Source organism: Mauremys reevesii, linkage group 5, assembly GCF_016161935.1.
Source record: "Mauremys reevesii isolate NIE-2019 linkage group 5, ASM1616193v1, whole genome shotgun sequence".
In the NCBI taxonomy this organism is placed as follows: Eukaryota; Metazoa; Chordata; order Testudines; family Geoemydidae; genus Mauremys; species Mauremys reevesii.
In genome coordinates, this window is record NC_052627.1 from 79,629,990 (window position 1) to 79,650,440 (window position 20,451).

General features: G+C 41.2%; 1 protein-coding gene across 17 annotated transcripts in view; it reads right to left on the reverse strand.

Annotated features, from left to right (window-relative positions):
• Positions 1 to 20,451, reverse strand: part of LOC120406995 (EF-hand calcium-binding domain-containing protein 6-like) — a 109,864-nt gene that overhangs the window by 75,935 nt on the left and 13,478 nt on the right. For 13 of the 17 annotated variants that reach the window (XM_039542261.1, XM_039542259.1, XM_039542260.1 and 10 more), the window contains 7 exons: positions 14,454 to 14,563; positions 13,422 to 13,522; positions 13,109 to 13,186; positions 5,109 to 5,285; positions 4,003 to 4,137; positions 2,549 to 2,649; positions 699 to 841 (listed from right to left, as the gene is read on the reverse strand). In XM_039542261.1, the coding sequence (XP_039398195.1) occupies positions 699 to 841; positions 2,549 to 2,649; positions 4,003 to 4,137; positions 5,109 to 5,285; positions 13,109 to 13,186; positions 13,422 to 13,522; positions 14,454 to 14,563 (845 nt within the window). The remainder of the gene's footprint in view (positions 1 to 698; positions 842 to 2,548; positions 2,650 to 4,002; positions 4,138 to 5,108; positions 5,286 to 13,108; positions 13,187 to 13,421; positions 13,523 to 14,453; positions 14,564 to 20,451) is intronic. The other 4 variants (XM_039542265.1, XM_039542275.1, XM_039542262.1 and 1 more) reach the window with 3 other exon arrangements.

Genomic DNA, 20,451 nt, shown 5'->3' on the forward strand with positions numbered 1-20,451 from the left:
AGATAAGCCGGAATGTCCGAGGGGACTGTCTGGGACCCCGTTTAAGGCTGTTAATGTGCCTGAACAGTTTGCACTCGGTGCAGTTGATTGGTGAAATGTAAGTTCAGAATTCACAACCAATTTGGAGTTTGTGCCCTAGTTTTTAAAAGTCTGCCCTGAGTTGGAACTTATACTCTTGGGCCACCATTGGGAACTTAATAAAAAAAAGTGTCAAGAAAGAAAGTATAATGAATAGAGATTGCAAACACTTGGGGCTTGTTTGTTTGGTCCTCTCCTTTATACATAATCAGACTTGCTAAACTGCTTGCCTTGGTCCTGATTTTCTAAATGTTTGGAATAAACACTTGCTACTCAAGTTGTTAGTGCCTATTAATATAAAAAGGGACCATTTTCTTATTAGAAGCATCACATCCACCAAAGCTATGGATATAAACAATATTAATGGATAAATTTTCCAGCAATTCAGCAACAAATGTGGAGATTACTGCTATACTGATAAACACAAAGGACCAAATAATGCTCTTCTCGCTTATCTAAGTAACCCTACTGAGTAATACCAGCTGGCTGGTTACTGTATTGGAGTTTGGATTCAACAGTCCTTGCTTCACATCTCATTATAGCCCACACAATGCCTCCAGATCATTTGCTGTGGGCGCTTCCCCATTTAGAATAGATTCACAGACTAAAAAGCATTTTACCTTGCCTGTTTTTTGTGGGTCATGTTTTTCAAATTCTTCTTTCATATTTCTAAATCCTTCTCTGAATTTATCTTTCAGCCACCTTTCTATGTCAAGTGAAGCTCTGCGTTCCCACTCTGCTTTTGAGATTTCTCTGCTTTGCCCTTCAGTTGTGATATAGAAAGAAAAGTTTAAAATTTATTTATTTAATATAAACAAAAAGAAAACAGGCAATATGGTGAGAAAAATAATACGAGTCTAATGCACTGAAACTGTATAGTACTGAAGGAGTCAAAGGATAGGGAGACAGCAGTAACTCTCCGTGAGCTAGTTACTGATAAGCCCTAACAGTGGTGAAACAGCCATCTTTCTTCAATCAGTCATGCCTTCTGTTAGTTAGAGCACAGCCCAAGACTCAGTTTCCAGGTACTTTTTTTATCCAATTAAACTTAAAGACATCACTTCTCTGCATCCTGTACAACTCCTTTGTTGCTTTCTTCGCAAAGTATTTCTTGGGTGTAAATTTAACCAGGATCAAATTTGCAAATGACACTAAATTTTGAGGGGTAACAAACACACAGGAGGACTGAACTAAACTGCAAAGTGAGATGGAAAGATTAGACCAGTGGGGGCTGCAGGGAACAAGCAGAGACCTACATCTACAGCGAAATAAGCAACAAAGTTACAAGGTCAAGAGAAATAACCATGCAGCTGCGTTGGTTGCATTTAAGTGAAGTTATTTTCATCTTGTCTCCAGTAGAGTGAATATGCGGAATCATAACCAGACAGTTAGGAGGGGAGGTGTCCTATAAAAGGATCTCAAGAAGTGGTGTACAGAATGAAAAAGTTTGATGACACCTGTTCTACAGTGCAAGCCAGCATCAGTGCAAGCTTCTGCACACTGCACCACCAATGTGCTTTAACCCTGACTTCGAGGGACCACCCTGAGATGTAAGAGAACAATTCCTCCTCCACAGCCATTCTGTCTCTGCTCATTGGGGAAATTCAAGGCAGATCCTTCATTCACCAAGCCACACATCTGTATGCATTTCTGAAACTGAACGCAGAGAGCATTAGGCTCCCCAGCTAGAAGGTTGGACCCTATGACAGAGACTTACATTACAGGTACTCTCACTGCAGGTCTGTTTGCTGTATTTGTAATATATTTGCTAACGTATGTGTTACTTGATCAACTGTCAGACCTGTTCATGATTACATTGCCCTCTTGTGAGTATTGTATAAAGAGAATAAAAGCCTTACAGATATTTGTAACAAAGGTTTTTCTTTAAACTCAAGTAGTAGATGCCTATGTTTTTGGAACCAAAAGTCCTTAATGATTCTATCTCTGATGTTGCAGACAGGCAATGAGCAGGTAACCATGGTGTCTGTGCATAGGTAACATCATATAGTGCAGGGTATTTAAGTAACATTGACACAAAGAAGAAAAACTCCAAGAACCTAGGAAAGGCAACCAGCATAATCAACTATAAGCATTCTATAGACAATACTTGGAGGATCTAAATTACTTGTGTTTAGATGCTATTCTGATAAGTACTATAGAAAAACCTCAGATAGAGAGAGTGGTGGAGAATGGTAACAGTAAACAACAAATGCGGTGGAAGATTTGTGATGTGGATACTTAGTCCAATAATAGCTGAACTAAAACCACAAAATTCATTTCACAGAGGCTATCAGACAGCCAACAGACAGAGAGTAACTATTTTAAGACTTGACTACTTCTGAGCCAGTTGTCTAGAGGTGTATCCATAACCTATCCCACAAGTGATTCACTTTCCATGACCCTTTTTTTCCTGATTGCCATGAAGGTTACTGAAAGCTATGGATTCAATTAACCAATATTATATTTTTACCAGAAGCTTTAGCATTGTTTGAAGATCCATTTTGGAGCTCAGCTCCTAGTTTTTTAAGTAGCATATCTCCTTTCAGAACACCTGTTCCTTCTGTGTCATACCTGCAAAGAGCAAGAGGAGAAAGTCATTATCAGATTTAGCTTCCTTTCTTAGAGAATAGTTCATGCTTCCTCTGCATTTGTCACCTTCCTGTGAACATCAAGCACTGACAAAATGTCAGCAGAGTCAACCCAATGGACCAGGTTTTTCCAACAAACCAAAATTGAACAATAGAGAGACAACACTCCCAGCTATCCCCATAATATTAGATAAAATAGAGGCAGTGGTACCTAGTGGTAAGCACATTAGCCTTCTATTGTAATATATAAAAGAATAAAATCAATAGGCCAAATCCTGAGTCCTCAACTGACCCCCATTCCTCTGCTTCCACTGCGAGCATGGAGCAGCAGATGGGCTCTGCACCTCGTGTTCAGGTGTCATGATTTGACCTAATACCATATACTCCCAATTATCTGAAACCCTATTATCTGCATTATCACTCACTCCCATGACAGCAAGGCTGCAAAGGGACACCAATGTGGTCACAGGGCCAGTGACACCCAATCCTGGCAGGCACAAGGGGCAAGGAAGGCTGTAGTCCTGGAAGGGCAAAGCAGAGTCCTCAGCAGGGAGGGCAGCACAGGAAGCCCTTGGCAGCCCCGCTGTCACAGGAGTGAGTGAACGGGTCCACGACTGCAGAGGGCTCCCTGCACTGCCCTTTCGATTAGCCAGACTCCCAATTATCTGAATAAAATCTGTGTTCCCCAGGCTATTTGGATAATTGGGAGCATGCTGTTAAAACAATACTTGCACTTACATAGCTCCTTCCATCCAAGGATCTCATAGCACTTTACAAACACTGATAATTCTATAAATCAGGTTTATAATGGAAACTACAGTATGAATGATCCTTCCTTGTAGAAGATCTGCTGTTATAACTATAGCGAACTACTGAAAATTAATGTGACCAGTATTTCTATGGAAAGCATCATCATGCTGCTTTGCACCAGTTAAGAAACTTTGGTGTTTGCCTATTGGATGCGCTAACTGGTTAGCGCATACTGGAGCAGACCCTGTTCTGCAGCTACTTTATGTGTGAAATTCCCATTGGCTTCACTTAGAGTTGTGTGTGCAGAGCAGCTGCAGATTAGGGCCCACGAGTGGTCAGTGAAGTCCTCTACCCTGTGCCTGGACTAAGCATCTTCCCTGTGGCTAATATGACAGATGAAAGTGGCTATTTGTATATCTTACACTGTCCAGGTTCTCTCCATTTACCTTGTCCTCCCTTTATCTGGCCCCACACCAGCATCACACACACATACCCTCACAAGTCCACCATCTAACACCAGAGGGGTGCTCTTTATTTTTTTAAAATGGGAATGAGAATATTATCTAAAACTTGAATCAGATATTACCTTCTCCAAAGCTTTTCAAACTCCTCATTTCCAATGTGAAAACCTAGTTTGTTAAGTATGTTCTTAAACTCAGGCATCAGAATCCTGATATCATCTGGGTTCTTCTCGGGCATCAGATCAGCAATATCCAGGGACCTATTTTCCAACAGAAGACAATATGATCCTTGCCTTATGAAACTTACCCTATGCCTGCTACACAGAAATACCTCATTCTCTTACAAAGACAGAATTATTACATTTTGATTTAAAAGAAAAAAAATAAATCAATCCTGCTATATACTTGGGGGTTTCTCTACAGTTGCGTCATCCCTTAGCAGTGGAAAAGAATCAAGAAGGTAGGTTTGGTTTGGGTTTTTTTAATATGGTCCACTTTGTAAAAGGATGCTTCCCCCTCCCTCCTGATCCCATTATAAGACTTGGATGCTGCCAGGGTCAAGCCTGATAAATCCTGAACCTGTTTCTAATGAGAGCATTTAGCATTAGAAGAAACACATCAAGGGATGTGGTAAATTCTCCATCACTTGGAATCTTTAAATCAAGATTAGGTGGCTTTCTAAAAGATATACTCTTGTTCAGCCACAAATGGTTGGGTTTAATCACTGGGGAAAGTTTCTGGGATCAGTGTTACACAGGAGGTCAGACTAGATGATCACCATGGTCCCTTCTGGGCAGGGGCGGCTCTACAAAGTAGGCTGCCCCAAGCAGCGCGGAGCGCTGCGCCGCCCTTCCCCAGTCCCGCGGCGGGTCCCCTCTTCCCGCGGCTCCGGCTTCCTGGGGAGGGCGGCATTTGGCTCCGGTTGAGCTCCCGCCGGCATGCCTGCGGCAGGTCCACCGGAGCCCGGGACGAGCGGACCTGCCGCAGTCATGCCTGCGGGAGCTCAACCGGAGCCGCGGGAAGACGGGACCCGCCGCAGGCATGACTGCGGCAGGTCCGCTCGTCCCGGGCTCCGGTGGACCTGCCGCAGGCATGCCGGCGGGAGCTCCACCGGAGCCAAATGACGCCCTCCCCAGGATGCCGCCCCAAGCGGGCGCTTGGCCCGCTGGTGCCTAGAGCCGCCCCTGCTTCTGGGCATAAAAATCTATGATTGCTGCAGAAGTGCTTATACCTTTGTTTTGCTTTTTCTTTTAGTTGTGCATGCACCTGTGATGCAGTCATCATGATTCTGTCCCCCCATCTGTGGTTGATGGGATCAAGCCAGGCTGGAGCCCCAGAAGTAGCAGGATCACGAATGGCTGCATATAACTCTTCAAACTTGATAATGGCTTTTTCCTGTAGTTTAAGCCTGTTATAATGCAGGATTGTGAATGTTTGTTTTCAGTTTGCATTCTCTTCAGTGACATAAAAGAGATAGATCATTTACTGATGGAGGAGCAGACCATACAAGCCAAACCTCTTCCTTTCAACACTTCTTTCCTCCACTACCTCAGCTCACATACAAAGGAGAAAGCCATTAAGTGGTAATGACATATATATTAATACTTGCATTAAATGCACTAAAATGTGTTGGTATTAACTCCATTAACATTCAACTAGTGATTAACTATGGCTGAGCTGCATGCAACACAACAGTGGAGCCTGGGGACTTCTCAAAGTTGGCTGGCAAAAGATCGTATTGTATATGACTCAAAACTGCAGATGCAGAGCCTATCCAGCCTAGTCTGAGGAGTTCCCACTGCCCTATGATTAAATGCATCACCACCACCAGAGTAAGATTTTATTCTTTGACAGATGTCTTCAAGTTGCAGCTAATCCCCAGGTTGCCAGGCAGCAAGCACATCCCAGCTGCCACCCAGCAGCTGTAATCAGCTTGCCCTTCCCTGCACAGGTCACAGGAAGTTCCACATCAAGGAGTTCAACAGACAGTAGCCTCATGGTGCCTGCCATGCTCTCTGCCCTACATAAACCCAGAAGGCATTCCAGGAAGTGTCCAGGCAACAATGTGGATCATTAGCTAGCTGCCATGTCCACACTGCATTCTCTGTTCCTGAACTCCTGGTATTGACCTTGGCTTTGACCTGGACCTCAATTACCACTCAGACCGCAGAACACCCACACAGATCCTGATATCAGGTACTGACCTTTGGCCTGATCCTTGACCGGTCTCTGTCTCTGCCCGTCAGCCTGATTACTGCCCCTAATACTGACTCTGAACCCCAGTGGGTGTTCCTGCCTACTGAGCTCCTGCACTAGTCTCGCCTACCTTTGCACAGAATCATGACACACTCTTAATTTGTTAGTCTCTAAGGTGCCACAAGTACTCCTACTCTTTCTTCTGTACAGTTTGTAACAAGAATGATCATCTATAGTAGATGTAAGAGAACAGCCTTAATACAAATGCTGTTAGAATACCATTATTCATGAAGGATCAGATCATAACTCCATATGGCTCTAAACCAGGGTGAGGAAAATTCAAGTTGATATGGCCCACCCAAGAATAATTCTGAATGCTGCTGTTGCTACTGCATCTACACTTACTTTTAAAAGGGACATTTTTACTAGGGATCTGATCCAACAGCAATAAAAGACTCCCACTGACTTCAGTGGGTGGGGTCTCAAGCACTATGTTCTTCAGTGCCCTATTTATAATATTCAATGAAACTCTTGTAAGATGCCACTTCAATCCAGTTTGCCACTGTACACTTTTAATATGGATTTTTGATCAGTTAAACAAAAATAAGTTGTCTAATTTGATCGGGCATGTCTTAATTTGCCTTTTCCCTGCAAAATACAGACAAGTCATATTGCATTATACTGTGCTTAAATAATGCAAACTTAAATAAGAACATAAGAATGGCCATACTGGGTCAGACCAAAGGTCCATCGAGCCCAGTATCCTGTCTTCCGACAGCGGCCAATGGCAGGTGCCTCAAAGGGAATGAACAGACAGGTTATCATCAAGTGATTCATGCCCTGTCACCCAATCCCAGCTTCTGGCAAACAGTGTGTTGCATGAAAAAATACTTTCTTGTGTTTGTTTTAAACCCGCTACCTATTAAGGAGACGGTTGGGAGAGGTCCAGGTACTCTCCACGCCAAATTTATACATTGAGAGCGAGAACAACAGGATAACAACAGATATAGCCAGAGGGGGAGGGTTAGGTATAAGGAAGAGGGGGGGGGACGGATACTAGACCGACAGGTCATACTGGTAGTACTGTGTCCCTACCAAGTTGGGTGAAAAGGGTGAGAGGAGCCAAACAGCAAAAATTAGGATGTTTGTTCACCAATGCAAGAAGCTTAGGTAACAAAATGGAGGAACTGGAGCTCCTGGTCCAAGAATTGAAACTGGATATCGTAGGAATAACCGAAACATGGTGGAACGGTAGCCATGACTGGAGTACAGGTATGGAAGGGTATGTGCTGTTTAGGAAAGACCGAAACAAAGGTAAAGGTGGGGGAGTAGCATTGTATGTCAATAATGAGGTGAAATGTAACGAAATAACTAGCAATGCAATGGATAATACGGAGTCTGTTTGGGCAATGGTGACATTGGGGAAGAAAACTACTAGAGCGGCCCCTGGGATAGTGATTGGGGTGTGCTATAGACCGCCGGGATCTAGCCTGGATACGGATAGAGAGCTCTTTAATGTTTTTAAGGAGGTAAATACTAATAGGAACTGTATGATCACGGGAGACTTTAACTTCCCGGATATAGATTGGGAAACAAATGCTAGTAATAATAATAGGGCTCAGCTTTTCCTAGACGTGATAGCTGATGAATTCCTTCATCAAGTAGTTGCTGAACCGACGAGGGGGGATGCCATTTTAGATCTGATTTTGGTGAGTAACCAGGACCTCGTTGAGGAACTAGTTGTAGGGGACAACCTTGGCTCGAGTGATCATGAGCTAATTCGTTTCAAAATAAATGGAAGGATAAACAAAATTGCATCTGAGACTAAGGTTTACGATTTCAAAAGGGCTAACTTTACTAAATTAAGGCAACTAGTTAGGGAAGTGGATTGGACTAACATATTTAGGGATCTAAAGGCGGAAGACGCCTGGGGTTACTTCAGGTTGAAGTTGCAGGAGCTGTCAGAGGCCTGTATCCCGAGAAAGGGAAAACAGTTCGTAGGTAGCAGTTTTAGACCGAGCTGGATGAGCAAGCGTCTCAGAGGGGTGATTAAGAAAAAACAGAAAGTGTACAAGGACTGGAAAATGGGAGGGATCAGCAAAGAAACCTACCTTATTGAGGTCAGAGGGTGTAGGGAAGCAGTGAGAAAGGCAAAGAGCCGGGTGGAGATGGACCTAGCGAAGGGGATTAAAACCAATAGCAAAAGGTTTTTTAGCCATATAAATAGGAAGAAAACCAAGAAGGAAGAAGTGGGACCGCTTAAAACTTTAAACGGAGTGGAGATTACGGATAATCTTGGCATGGCACAATATCTAAATGAATATTTTGCCTCGGTCTTTAATGAGGCTAATGAAGGGCTAAGGAATAGTGGTAGAGGGACTGACGGGAATGAAGATATGGGGGTAGACATTACGGTATCTGAGGTAGAAGCCAAACTTGAACATCTTAACGGAAGTAAATCAGGGGGCCCGGATAATCTTCATCCTAGAATATTAAGGGAATTGGCAAGTGAAATTGCAAGCCCATTAGCGATGATTTTTAATAAATCTCTAAACTCGGGGGTTGTACCGTTTGACTGGAGATTAGCTAATATAGTTCCTATATTCAAGAAGGGGAAAAAAAGTGACCCAGGTAACTACAGGCCTGTTTAACATCTGTAGTATGCAAAGTCATGGAAAAATTTTTAAAGGAGAGAGTGGTTACGGACCTTGAGGCCGATGGCAACTGGGACAAATTACAGCATGGTTTTATGAAAGGTAGATCGTGCCAAACCAACCTGATCTCCTCCTTTGAGAAAGTAACAGATTTTTAGACAAGGGAAATGCGGTGGATCTAATATATCTTGATTTCAGTAAGGCGTTTGATACGGTACCGCATGAGGAATTACTGGTTAAATTGGAAAAGATGGGGATCAAAATGAAAATCCAGAGGTGGATAAGGAGCTGGTTAAAGGAGAGACTGCAGAGGGTCGTATTGAAGGGTGATCTGTCGGGTTGGAGGGGGGTTACCAGTGGAGTTCCTCAAGGTTCGGTTTTGGGTCTGATTTTATTTAATCTATTTATCGCTGACCTCGGAACCAAAAGTAGGAGTGGGCTGATAAAGTTTGTGGATGACACCAAGTTGGGAGGTATTGCCAATTCGGAAAAGGATCGGGATATCCTCCAGGGAGATTTGGATGACCTTGTAAACTGGACTATTAGTAACAGGATGAAATTCAATAATGAGAAGTGTAAGGTTATGCATTTAGGGATGACTAACAAGAATTTTAGTTATAAGCTGGGGACGCACCAGTTGGAAGTAACGGAGGAGGAGAAGGACCTAGGAGTCCTGGTTGATCGTAGGATGACTATGAGTAGGCAATGTGATGTGGCCGTTAAAAAAGCTAATGCGGTCTTGGGATGCATTAGGCGAGGTATTTCTAGTAGAGATAAGGAGGTGCTAGTCCCGTTATATAAAGGCGTTGGTGAGACCTCATTTGGAGTATTGTGTGCTGTTTTGGTCTCCCATGTTTAAGAAGGATGAATTCAAACTGGAACGGGTACAAAGAAGGGCCACTAGAATGATCCGAGGAATGGAAAGCCTGTCGTATGAAAGGAGACTTGAGGAGCTCGGTTTGTTTTCCTTAACCAAAAGAAGGATAAGAGGAGATATGATTGCACTCTTTAAATATATCAGAGGGATAAATACCAGGGAAGGAGAGGAATTATTTCAGCTCAGTGCTAATGTGGACACGAGGACAAACGGATATAAATTGTCAGTCAGGAAATTTAGGCTTGAAATTAGACGAAGGTTTCTAACCATCAGAGGAGTGCAATTCTGGAACAGCCTACTGAGGGAAACAGTGGGGGCAAAGGACCTCCATGACTTTAAGATTAAGCTGGATAAGTTTATGGAGGGGATGGTATGATAGGATAACGGGTTTAGTCAATAGGTCAGTAACGTGCCACATTGGTAATTAGTACAAAGGGTCAATGTTGGGATATTGTTAGCCTTTTCCAGAGGGTCTGGCTGGAGAGTCTTGCCCACATGCTCGGGGTTCAGCTGATCGCCATATTTGGGGTCGGGAAGGAATTTTCCTCCAGGGTAGATTGGCAGTGGCCCTGGAGGTTTTTCGCCTTCCTCCGAAGCATGGGGCAGGGGTCGCTTGCTGGTGGATTATCTGCTACTTGAAGTCTTTAAATCATGATTTGGAGCATTCAGCAGCAGAGTCAAGGGAGAGAATTAGTTCAGGAGTGGGTGGATCGACTTATGTGGCCTGCATCTTGCAGGAGGTCAGACTAGATGATCATAATGGTCCCTTCTGATCTTGAATTCTATGATTCTATAATTTCATTTGGTGGCCCTTTGTTCTTGTATTATGAGAAGGAGTAAATAACACTTCCTTATTTACTTTCTCTATACCACTCATGATTTTATAGACCTCTATCGTATTCCCCCCTTAGTCACCTCTTTTCCAAGCTGAAAAGTCCCAGTCTTATTAATCTCTCCTCATATGGAAGCCGTTCCATAACCCTAATCTTTTTGTTGCCCTTTTCTGAACCTTTTCCAATTCCAACATATCTTTTTTGAGATGGGGCCACCACATCTGCACGCAGTATTCAAGATGTGGGCGTACCATGGATTTATATAGAGGCAATATGATATTTTCTGTCTTATCCCTTTCTTAATGATTCCCAACATTCTGTTCACTTTTTTGAATGCCGCTGCACATTGACTGGACGTTTTCAGAGAACTATCCACAATGACTCCAAGATCTCTTTCTTGAGTGGTAACAGCTAATTTAGACCCCATCACTGTATATGTATTATTAGGATTATGTTTTCCAATATGCATTACTTTGCACTTACCAATATTAAATTTCATCTGCCATTTTGTTGCCCAGTCACCCAGTTTTGAGAGATCCTTTTGTAGCTCTTCACAGTCTGCCTGGGACTTAACTATCTTGAGTAGTTTTGTATCATCTGCAAATTTTGCCACCTCACTGTTTACCCCTTTTTCCAGATTGTTTATGAATATGTTAAATAGGACTGGGCCCAGTACAGATCCCTGGGGGACACCACTATTTACCTCTCTCCGTTCTGAAAATTGACCATTTATTCCTACCCTTTGTTTCCTATCTTTTAACCAGTTACCAATCCATGAGAGAACCTTCCCTCTTATCCCATGACTACTTATTTTGCTTAAGAGCCTTTGATGAGGAACCTTGTCAAAGGCTTTCTGAAAATATAAATACACTATTATCCACTGAATCTCCTCTGTTCGCATGCTTGTTGACCCCCTCAAAGAATTCTAGTAGATTGGCGAGTCACGATTTCCCTTTACAAAAACCATGTTGACTATTTCCCAACAAATTATGTTCATCTATGTGTCTGACAATTTTGTTCTTTATGATCGTTTCAAACCAATTTGCCCAGTACTGAAGTGAGGCTTACTGGCCTGTAGTTGCCAGGGTCTGGAGCCCTTTTTAAAAATTGGCGTCACATTAGCTATCCTCCAGTGATTTCGCACAGAAGCTGATTTAAGTGATAGGTTACAGATGACAGTTAGTAGTCCCACAATTTCACATTTGAGTTCCTTCAGAACTCTTGGGTGAATACCATCAGGTCCTGGAGACTTATTACTGTTTAATTTATCAATTTGTTCCAAAAATATTTTAAAATGGAGCTACTCAAATAATCAAAACATGTATTTGTGACTCATTTATACACTGGTTGATAGCAGAGGTGGAGGGAATTATTAATCAACCATTAACCCCTATTATTTGCTCAGTTCTAATTGCAAGTAAACCTGAAATTACATCCATAGCGAAGCAGACATTACAGTGCTATGGGATATGCACAACTATGAATGGATGTAAGACAACAAAATTCACACACAGTGCCTGAAATCGTTAATATAACACACAAATATTATTTCTCAGTAACTATGAACTTATTTCACTAGTGTAATGCAGGTTATTTGCCTGAGTACAAAGCTATGACTCAGGGAAGGGATTATATTACTGTCATAAATCACATCAGGGTCCTTAACCAATTTACAAATGGTGCAAAACAAAAGAATAAAATGAGATTCGAAAAGATAACTGTGATGAAGCTCACGTAGTGAGGAATAATGTGAAGCAAAAATCATAGGCTGGGGAATTATGGACCAGGCAGTAAAAATATAGAGAAGGCTGTGAAGGTTATGGTGTGTAATACATTGAAGAGGAGCCAAAAGTGTGATGAAGTCATTAAAAAGGAAACAGCAATAGTACAATAGCAGGAATAATTCAAGCAAATTATTGAGGAAATTATTCCACTTTACTTCATGCTTGTTAGGCTTCCAGTTGAATTACTGCTCTCAGTCTGGCATCTCAATTGATTTTTCTTTACAAAAAATGATAAAAGAGTAAAGAAGATGTTTAGAAAATAAGATCCAGGAGAAAATATTAAGAAAAACTTACAGAAAAATCCAACTCAGTTTTCTCACACCCTGAGGGTATTTTAGCTGCCAGAACTCTTAGAACAGTTAGGTCATTGAACAAGATGCCAAGGTTGCTTATAGAATCACCATCACTGGAGGTACTGAAAGCTCAACTTGACACCCATCCATCACAGCTAGCGTGGAATAATAAAATCCAACTTTCAGGGAGACAGACAGATGACCAACTAGAAGTCCTTTTCAACCCAAAGGTGTCTGAAGAAGAATGAGTTGCAGGACTGGCATCAGGAAATCTACTTTTAATAATTTTGCTTTTTAAATACAAAACTGCGCTCTCCCTCTTATAGTACAATATTTTTCAGACCATGTGATTTAGAAAGGTACATCTGTGCTTTATAGTCACATCATCGTATTGTTTCCAGTTTGAAAATACCGTACTATGCTGGCAAGTGAAGGATGAATTTCTTGAATAGGGAACAAAATTGGGAGAGGGGGCTATTGCAGGAAAGCCAGGTCTGCCATAGTCAAAATGGAAAATTTGACCATATTTATATTATAGGTTATGAATAGTGGAAATCTTTTGCTACCTTCTTTAGCTTTTATCTGATCACATACCTTAGAAGAAGTTGCTGATACTGCTTGAAGCTGATATACCTTCCCAGAAATTTGGTCAGCATCATTAGTAGCACATCTCTATGAATGAATAAAAGTAAGAAATATATCTATAGTGTGATTTGATCCAGTCCACCTCCATACATTGATAAAAGACAAAAGTGAGGGAATTGGGAGGAAGTATAAAGTATTTCATGGTACTAAATATATGGGAAAAGACCACTGGCTTTGTTTCATACCTTTGGTGATACACATGCATGTGTCAAAGTTAAGTAACAGGTCCCAGACAATGCAAACTGCTGTGTGAGACACATACCTATTGACCTGCCCCTTGCCCTCAGGGTCATTGTTTTTGAACAGTTGTCTCATAGTAAAATAGCCACCAGATCTCATTTTTTCACACAAAATGTGCTCCAGCTTAAAAAGAATAAATAAATTTGATACACATTCAGTAGTAAATATACAAATAAAAGTACATATTAGAGGTGTGTGTTAACTCATTTTTTTCCTTAAAGTACAAGAAGAGGATGTCAACTGTCACCGACAAGATGATAAGAAATCAAAAAAGAATAAATGTTCCACAAAGAAATGATGCATCTTTAATAACCACCTGGAGGGGCGGGGGGAGAAGTACTTTCTGTAGAGTCTTGAGCAGGAAAAGAAAAATGCAATTTTTTTTTCCTGCTCAGCTATAATATAGGCTTTCAAGTACTGTTGTGCGACTGAACTGAGTGAACCTTATTGGCATTGCCAAAATAAATATGGCCTTTGCTTTCTGTGTTATCATTAAACCATGTGTTGCCAAGTTACATTTTGAGAAAACTATGAGCCCAATCCTGAAACCTTTACTCAGTCTGTATTCAGACAAAGTTTCCATTGTCTTCAATGGGAGTTTTTCCCCACAAATGACATCATCATGAGGATGCCATTCAACATAGGTAAATTCATTCTGGAATAATGGTGAAGGAGTGTGTACAATGTTTCAGAGTTTAATTAATACTTATAGAGGATGTTACTAGGTAACTGAATTATACAGACTTATGCTGACTGTTCTTTTCTGTTTGACAGAGACCTTCTAAAAATCATATCTTTTTAAAGGACTGGAGCTAGAATTTCCTGTGGAAAATATTAACTTATACTACAGTGTTCAATTTTAAGTTAGGATATATAGTTATAACCTATCACTGTGCTTGGTTTTCAGGGCAAAAGGAGGAGATGTATGTGTACTTCCTTCATGCCAGTTCACAGGGATTGCTGACTGAAACCTTCCTTGGTACCAATATAGCCTCTAAGTCAAATTTTATTCTACCCATTTATTTATATGGACTGTATTTGATTAAAATCATACCTCATCAGCTTCAATCCTGAGCTGTGTCCCAGGCTGAGACAGTAAACTGGTCCTGCTGCTAGCAAAACTTGCTCTGCTTGCTGCTGGGTTTCCAACGTCGGCTCGTTGGCCTGGGTCATTAAAAAAAATAATCACGTTTCAGGAACTATGAACAATGTATACAGGTAAAGAGAGCTAGTAGTCACAGAGGGACCACCAGATCATGTCAACAAACATGTGGACAAGGGGGATCCGGTGGACATAGTGTACTTAGATTTCCAGAAAGCCTTTGACAAGGTCCCTCACCAAAGGCTCTTACGTAAATTAAGCTGTCATGGGATAAAAGGAAAGGTCCTTTCATGGATTGAGAACTGGTTAAAGGACAGGAAACAAAGGGTAGGAATTAATGGTAAATTCTCAGAATGGAGAGGGGTAACTAGTGGTGTTCCCCAAGGGTCAGTCCTAGGACCAATCCTATTCAATTTATTCATAAATGATCTGGAGAAAGGGGTAAACAGTGAGGTGGCAAAGTTTGCAGATGATACTAAACTGCTCAAGATAGTTAAGACCAAAGCAGATTGTGAAGAACTTCAAAAAGATCTCACAAAACTAAGTGATTGGGCAACAAAATGGCAAATGAAATTTAATGTGGATAAATGTAAAGTAATGCACATTGGAAAAAATAACCCCAACTATACATACAACATGATGGGGGCTAATTTAGCTACAACGAGTCAGGAAAAGATCTTGGAGTTATCGTGGATAGTTCTCTGAAGATGTCACGCAGTGTGCAGAGGCGGTCAAAAAGCAAACAGGATGTTAGGAATCATTAAAAGGGGATAGAGAATAAGACTGAGAATATATTATTGCCCTTATATAAATCCATGGTACGCCCACATCTCGAATACTGTGTACAGATGTGGTCTCCTCACCTCAAAAAGATATTCTAGCACTAGAAAAGGTTCAGAAAAGAGCAACTAAAATGATTAGGGGTTTAGAGAAGGTCCCATATGAGGAAAGATTAAAGAGGCTAGGACTCTTCAGTTTGGAAAAGAGAAGACTAAGGGGGGACATGATAGAGGTATATAAAATCATGAGTGATGTTGCGAAAGTGGATAAGGAAAAGTTATTTACTTATTCACATAATATAAGAACTAGGGGTCACCAAATGAAATTAATAGGCAGCAGGTTTAAAACAAATAAAAGGAAGTTCTTCTTCACGCAGCGCACAGTCAACTTGTGGAACTCCTTACCTGAGGAGGTTGTGAAGGCTAGGACTATAACAATGTTTAAAAGGGGACTGGATAAATTCATGGTGGCTAAGTCCATAAATGGCTATTAGCCAGGATGGGTAAGAATGGTGTCCCTAGCCTCTGTTCGTCAGAGGATGGAGATGGATGGCAGGAGAGAGATCATTTGATCATTGCCTGTTAGGTTCACTCCCTCAGGGGCACCTGGCATTGGCCACTGTCGGTAGACAGATACTGGGCTAGATGGACCTTTGGTCTGACCCGGTACGGCCTTTCTTATGTTCTTATCTAGTTGGACCTCCTGTATATCACAAGCCACCAATAGCACCCAGCACCTGCACACTAAACCCAACAACTGAAATTACACCAAAGTATTACAGCCCAAAGGAGACATCATTTGCCACAAGGAGAGAACAGGAGGTACCGAAGTGTACCAGTTCCCAAGGTCTCTGCAATGGCAGGGAAATGATTAAGTGAGATATGCCCAGATAATCCTGACAAGGGACCTGCACCCACACGCTGCAGAGGAAGGCGCAAACCCCTCTAGGGAAAATTCTTTCCTGACCCCATATATTGCAATCAGTTAAACCCTAAGCATGTGATCAAGAACCATCCAGCCAAGCATCTGAGAGAAAGAAAGCTCAGTGCTACCTCAGAGCCCTGGTCCTTCATGTCCAATGTCAGTTCTCCAGCTGTGGACATCTCCAATGCTTCACAGGAAGGAAATAATACATTGGAGCAGGAGGGGGAATACCTCCCTAGCCCCTGAAGCATGAGCTTTAGGAACATAAGATACAAACTGGAAGCGAGCCCCAGGGCTGTTGAGCCTTGACCCCTACCATCACAAGCAACCCTGACAGACAACCGCATTCATAAATTTGTCCAGCTCTCTCATAAAACTAATTAACTTGTTTGCCCCACAGCTCCTATTGGGAGGCTCAGAACCTCACCCTTCTGCTGGTTAGAACAGTCTTCTAGTTTCCAGCCTGAATTTGTTCATGGCCAGTTTATACCTATTTGTTCTTGTGCCAACACTGTCCTTTAGCTTAAATAGCTTTTCATCCTCCCTAGTATTTATCCCCTAATGTATTTATAGAGAGCAATTATATCCCATCTTCGCCTTCTTTCTGCTACACTAATCAAGCCAAGCTCTTCCAGTCTCCTGTCATAAGATAGGCCTTCCATTCTCCTGATCATCCTTGTAGCTGTTCTCTATACCTGCTCCAGCTTAAATTCATCTTTCTTGAACAGGGTAACCATAACAGTATGCAGTATTCCAGATGAGGTCTTACAATAGCATTAATGCTTCTCAACCTCTACTGGAAAGGGCAATCAGGAGACCTCAGTTCTAGTCCCACCTCTGCTACTGGTTTGCCAAGTGGCCTTGGGCAAGTCACTTATTCTCTTGGTTTTATATTCCCTAAGCATATTCTACAGATAATGTGTTGCATTTTGCATTATAGGTATGTTAATAAATAGAATCGTAGATAAAAATGGAGGGCTCAAAAGGACCTGAAAAGGTTATCTAGTCTACCTCCCCATGCTGAGGACAGATCCCCACTAAATACATCTTCCCAGTATAACAGCTAACCATTGATAACTATGCTTTCAGTATGGTTTTTCAAACAGTTGTGCATCCACTTCATAGTAATTGCATCTAGACCACATTTCCTTAGTTTGCTTATGAGAATGTCATGTGGGACATGCCAAAAAGCCTTACTAAAATCAAGTTATATCATGTTTATTGTTTTCCCCCATCCACTAGGCCAGTAATCTCGTCAAAACCGAAAATTAGGTTGGTTTGGCATGATTTGTTCTTGACAAAGCCATGTTGGTTATTATTTATCAACCTGTTAGCCTCTACATGCTTACAAATTGATTGTTTGATAATTTGTTCCAGTACCTTTCCAAATATCTAAGTTAGGCTGACATATCTATAATTCTATACTATGTTTGCCCATTGCTAATCCTTTGAGTCCTCACCCATCCTCCATGAGTTTTCAGAGATAATTGCAAACAGATACAGAATGAGCTGAAGGAATCTTGGAAGTACTCTAGGATGAATTTCATCAGGTCCTGCAAATTTGAATACATCTAACATAAACATATTTGGATAACACATTCTTTCCCTGTTCTGGCTTGTGATCCTTCCCCATTGTTGTCAATATTCAACATTAACTTTTTTAGTGAAGGAGACTAAAGTAAAATAGACTTCAAATACTTCTGTTCTCTTGGTGTCATCCATTATTAGCTTCCTTCATCTTTCTCCTAAAGCATTTAAAGAACCTTTTCTTATTGCCTTTTATGCTACTTGCTAGGTGTAACTCATTTTGTCTCTTAGCTTTTCTGATTTTTTCCTTACAAGCTTGTGCTATACTTTCTTACTTGTTATTAGCAATTTGTCTCTGTTTCCACTTTTGTAGGATTCCTTTTTGATTTTCAAGTCATTGAGCTCCTGATGGAGCCATATTTAGCCAGCTCTCCTGAACTCCTTTTTCCCTTAGATTTTCTTCCCATGGGACCTCACCTAACAGAGTCAGATAATTTGTAAAGTCTGCTTTTTTTAAGTCCATTGACCTTATTCTGCTGGTTTCACTCCTTCCTTTCCTTAGCATCATGAAATCTATCATTTTATGATCACTTTCACTCAAATTGCCTTCAGCCTTTATATTTGCAAACAATTCCACAGGGTTAGTCATAATCAAGTCCCAGATGGCTGACCCCTGCTTACTTCCTCCATCTTCTGAAACAAGAAGTTGTTCCCACACATTCCAAGAACCAACTGGAGATTTTTTGTTTTGCCATATTACTTTTCCAACAGATGTCTGGGTAGCTACTAAAATTCCCTATTACTTTCTGGTTTGGGATTTTTCTGTTATTTGTTCTAGAAATACCTCCTCCACCTCCCCCTTGGATTTGGTGATCTGTCGAAGACACCTACCATGAGGTCACCCCTGTTTTTTCCCCTTTTACCTTCACCCAGAGACTTTCATCTGGTCTGCCACTCACCTCCTCACAGATTCATAGACTTTATGGTCAGAAGGGACCATCATGATCATCTAGTCTGACCTCCTGCATATCCTTCTGGACCACAGAACAAGTGAATACATTCTTCATGTACAATGCTGATACTCCTCCCTTTTCTCGCTGCCTGTCCTTCCTGAACAAGCTATACCCTCTATACCAATATTCCAGTCAAGAGATGTCAACTGCATCATAATGTTGCTTGTGCACTAAGACTTCCAGTTCTTCTTGTTTATTCCCAATATTGCTTGCATTTGTGTATAGAGAACTAAATTGCTGAACAGATTCTCCAACTCATTTCCATTTTGTTGCTTCTATATAGGGCTCTCACTTATAAACAGTCTATAAAGAGTTAATAAATTATTAACAGATGTTTTAACAAAGGGTAAATCAATGGTGATAGATTGTTATGGAACCTAACAGGTCAGCAGGTTGCTTGTATCCATCTATAATGACTTATACTGATGTGCTTATAACCATCTATAACACTTAGTACTCATGTCTATAATGTGCTTATAATAGCCTTTATTAATTAATCCATTATAAACTATAATAATACCAAAAGGTGACCACATAGGGATTCTTTCCCTCCTTTATAAGGGTCTATGGATTAAAAGTTCTAGATCTGAACACTGTTGTGATTTTATTATTAACAGCTACATGTTATCAAATGTTTTACTGTACATTATACTTAAGGACAAGAAGGAGTGAAGTTCTGGAACAGCCTTCCAAGGTGAGTAGTGGGGGCAAAAGACATATCTGGCTTCAAGACTAAGCTTGATAAGTTTGTGGAGGGGATGGTATGATGGGATAGCCTAATTTTGGCAATTAATTGATCTTTGATTATTAGCAGGTAAATATGCCCAATGGTCTGTGATGGGATGTTAGATGAGGTAGGATCTGAGTTACTACAGAGAATTCTTTCCTGGGTGCTGGCTGGTGAGTCTTGCCCACATGCTCAGGGTTTAACTGATCGCCCTATTTGGGGTCGGGAAGGAATTTTCCTCCAGGGAAGATTGGCAGAGGTCCTGGAGGTTTTTCGCCTTCCTCTGCAGCGTGGGGCACGGGTCACTTGCTGGAGGATTCTCTGCACCTTGAGGTCTTTAAACCACAATTTGAGGACTTCAATAACTCAGACATAGGTTATGGGTTTGTTACCTATGGAGTGGGTGGGTGAAATTCTGTGGCCTGCATTGTGCAGGAGGTCAGACTAGATGACCATAATGGTCCCTTCTGACCTTAAGTCTATGAATCTATGAATAACCTAAAAACAAAGACTATTCATGCTAATCTAATTATTCAAATAGCTGATGTAGAAGAAATAAATGACTAGCAATTTCTATAGTTTTTCCACCAAAATACGAACCACATTTGAGATGTCACAAAAGAATAGAAACAGGGAAGTGAAACTTTGAAAAATGTATGAAAAAAACCTGAAGCTGTGGAACAAACTATTGTCCTCAAATGCTGCACATAGGATTCAGGGGACATTATTCACAACACAGGAGTATTCCTAATGGGATGGCAAAGCAGCAGCAGTGGAGCACTAGTGCTCTTTTCAGGTCAATTCTCTTCAGGTTCTTATATCACGTTCCTTACTCTTTTCTTGCTCTCTCCTCCCCTGTCTCATGTAGCTCAGCCACAAATGAAATAACTGAAGTACTGAAAAAAATAAACCATTTTATTAGCCTAGATTCAGTTGCTTTGGTGAGGGTAATCCTTAAACACAACAGAACATGTTCAGT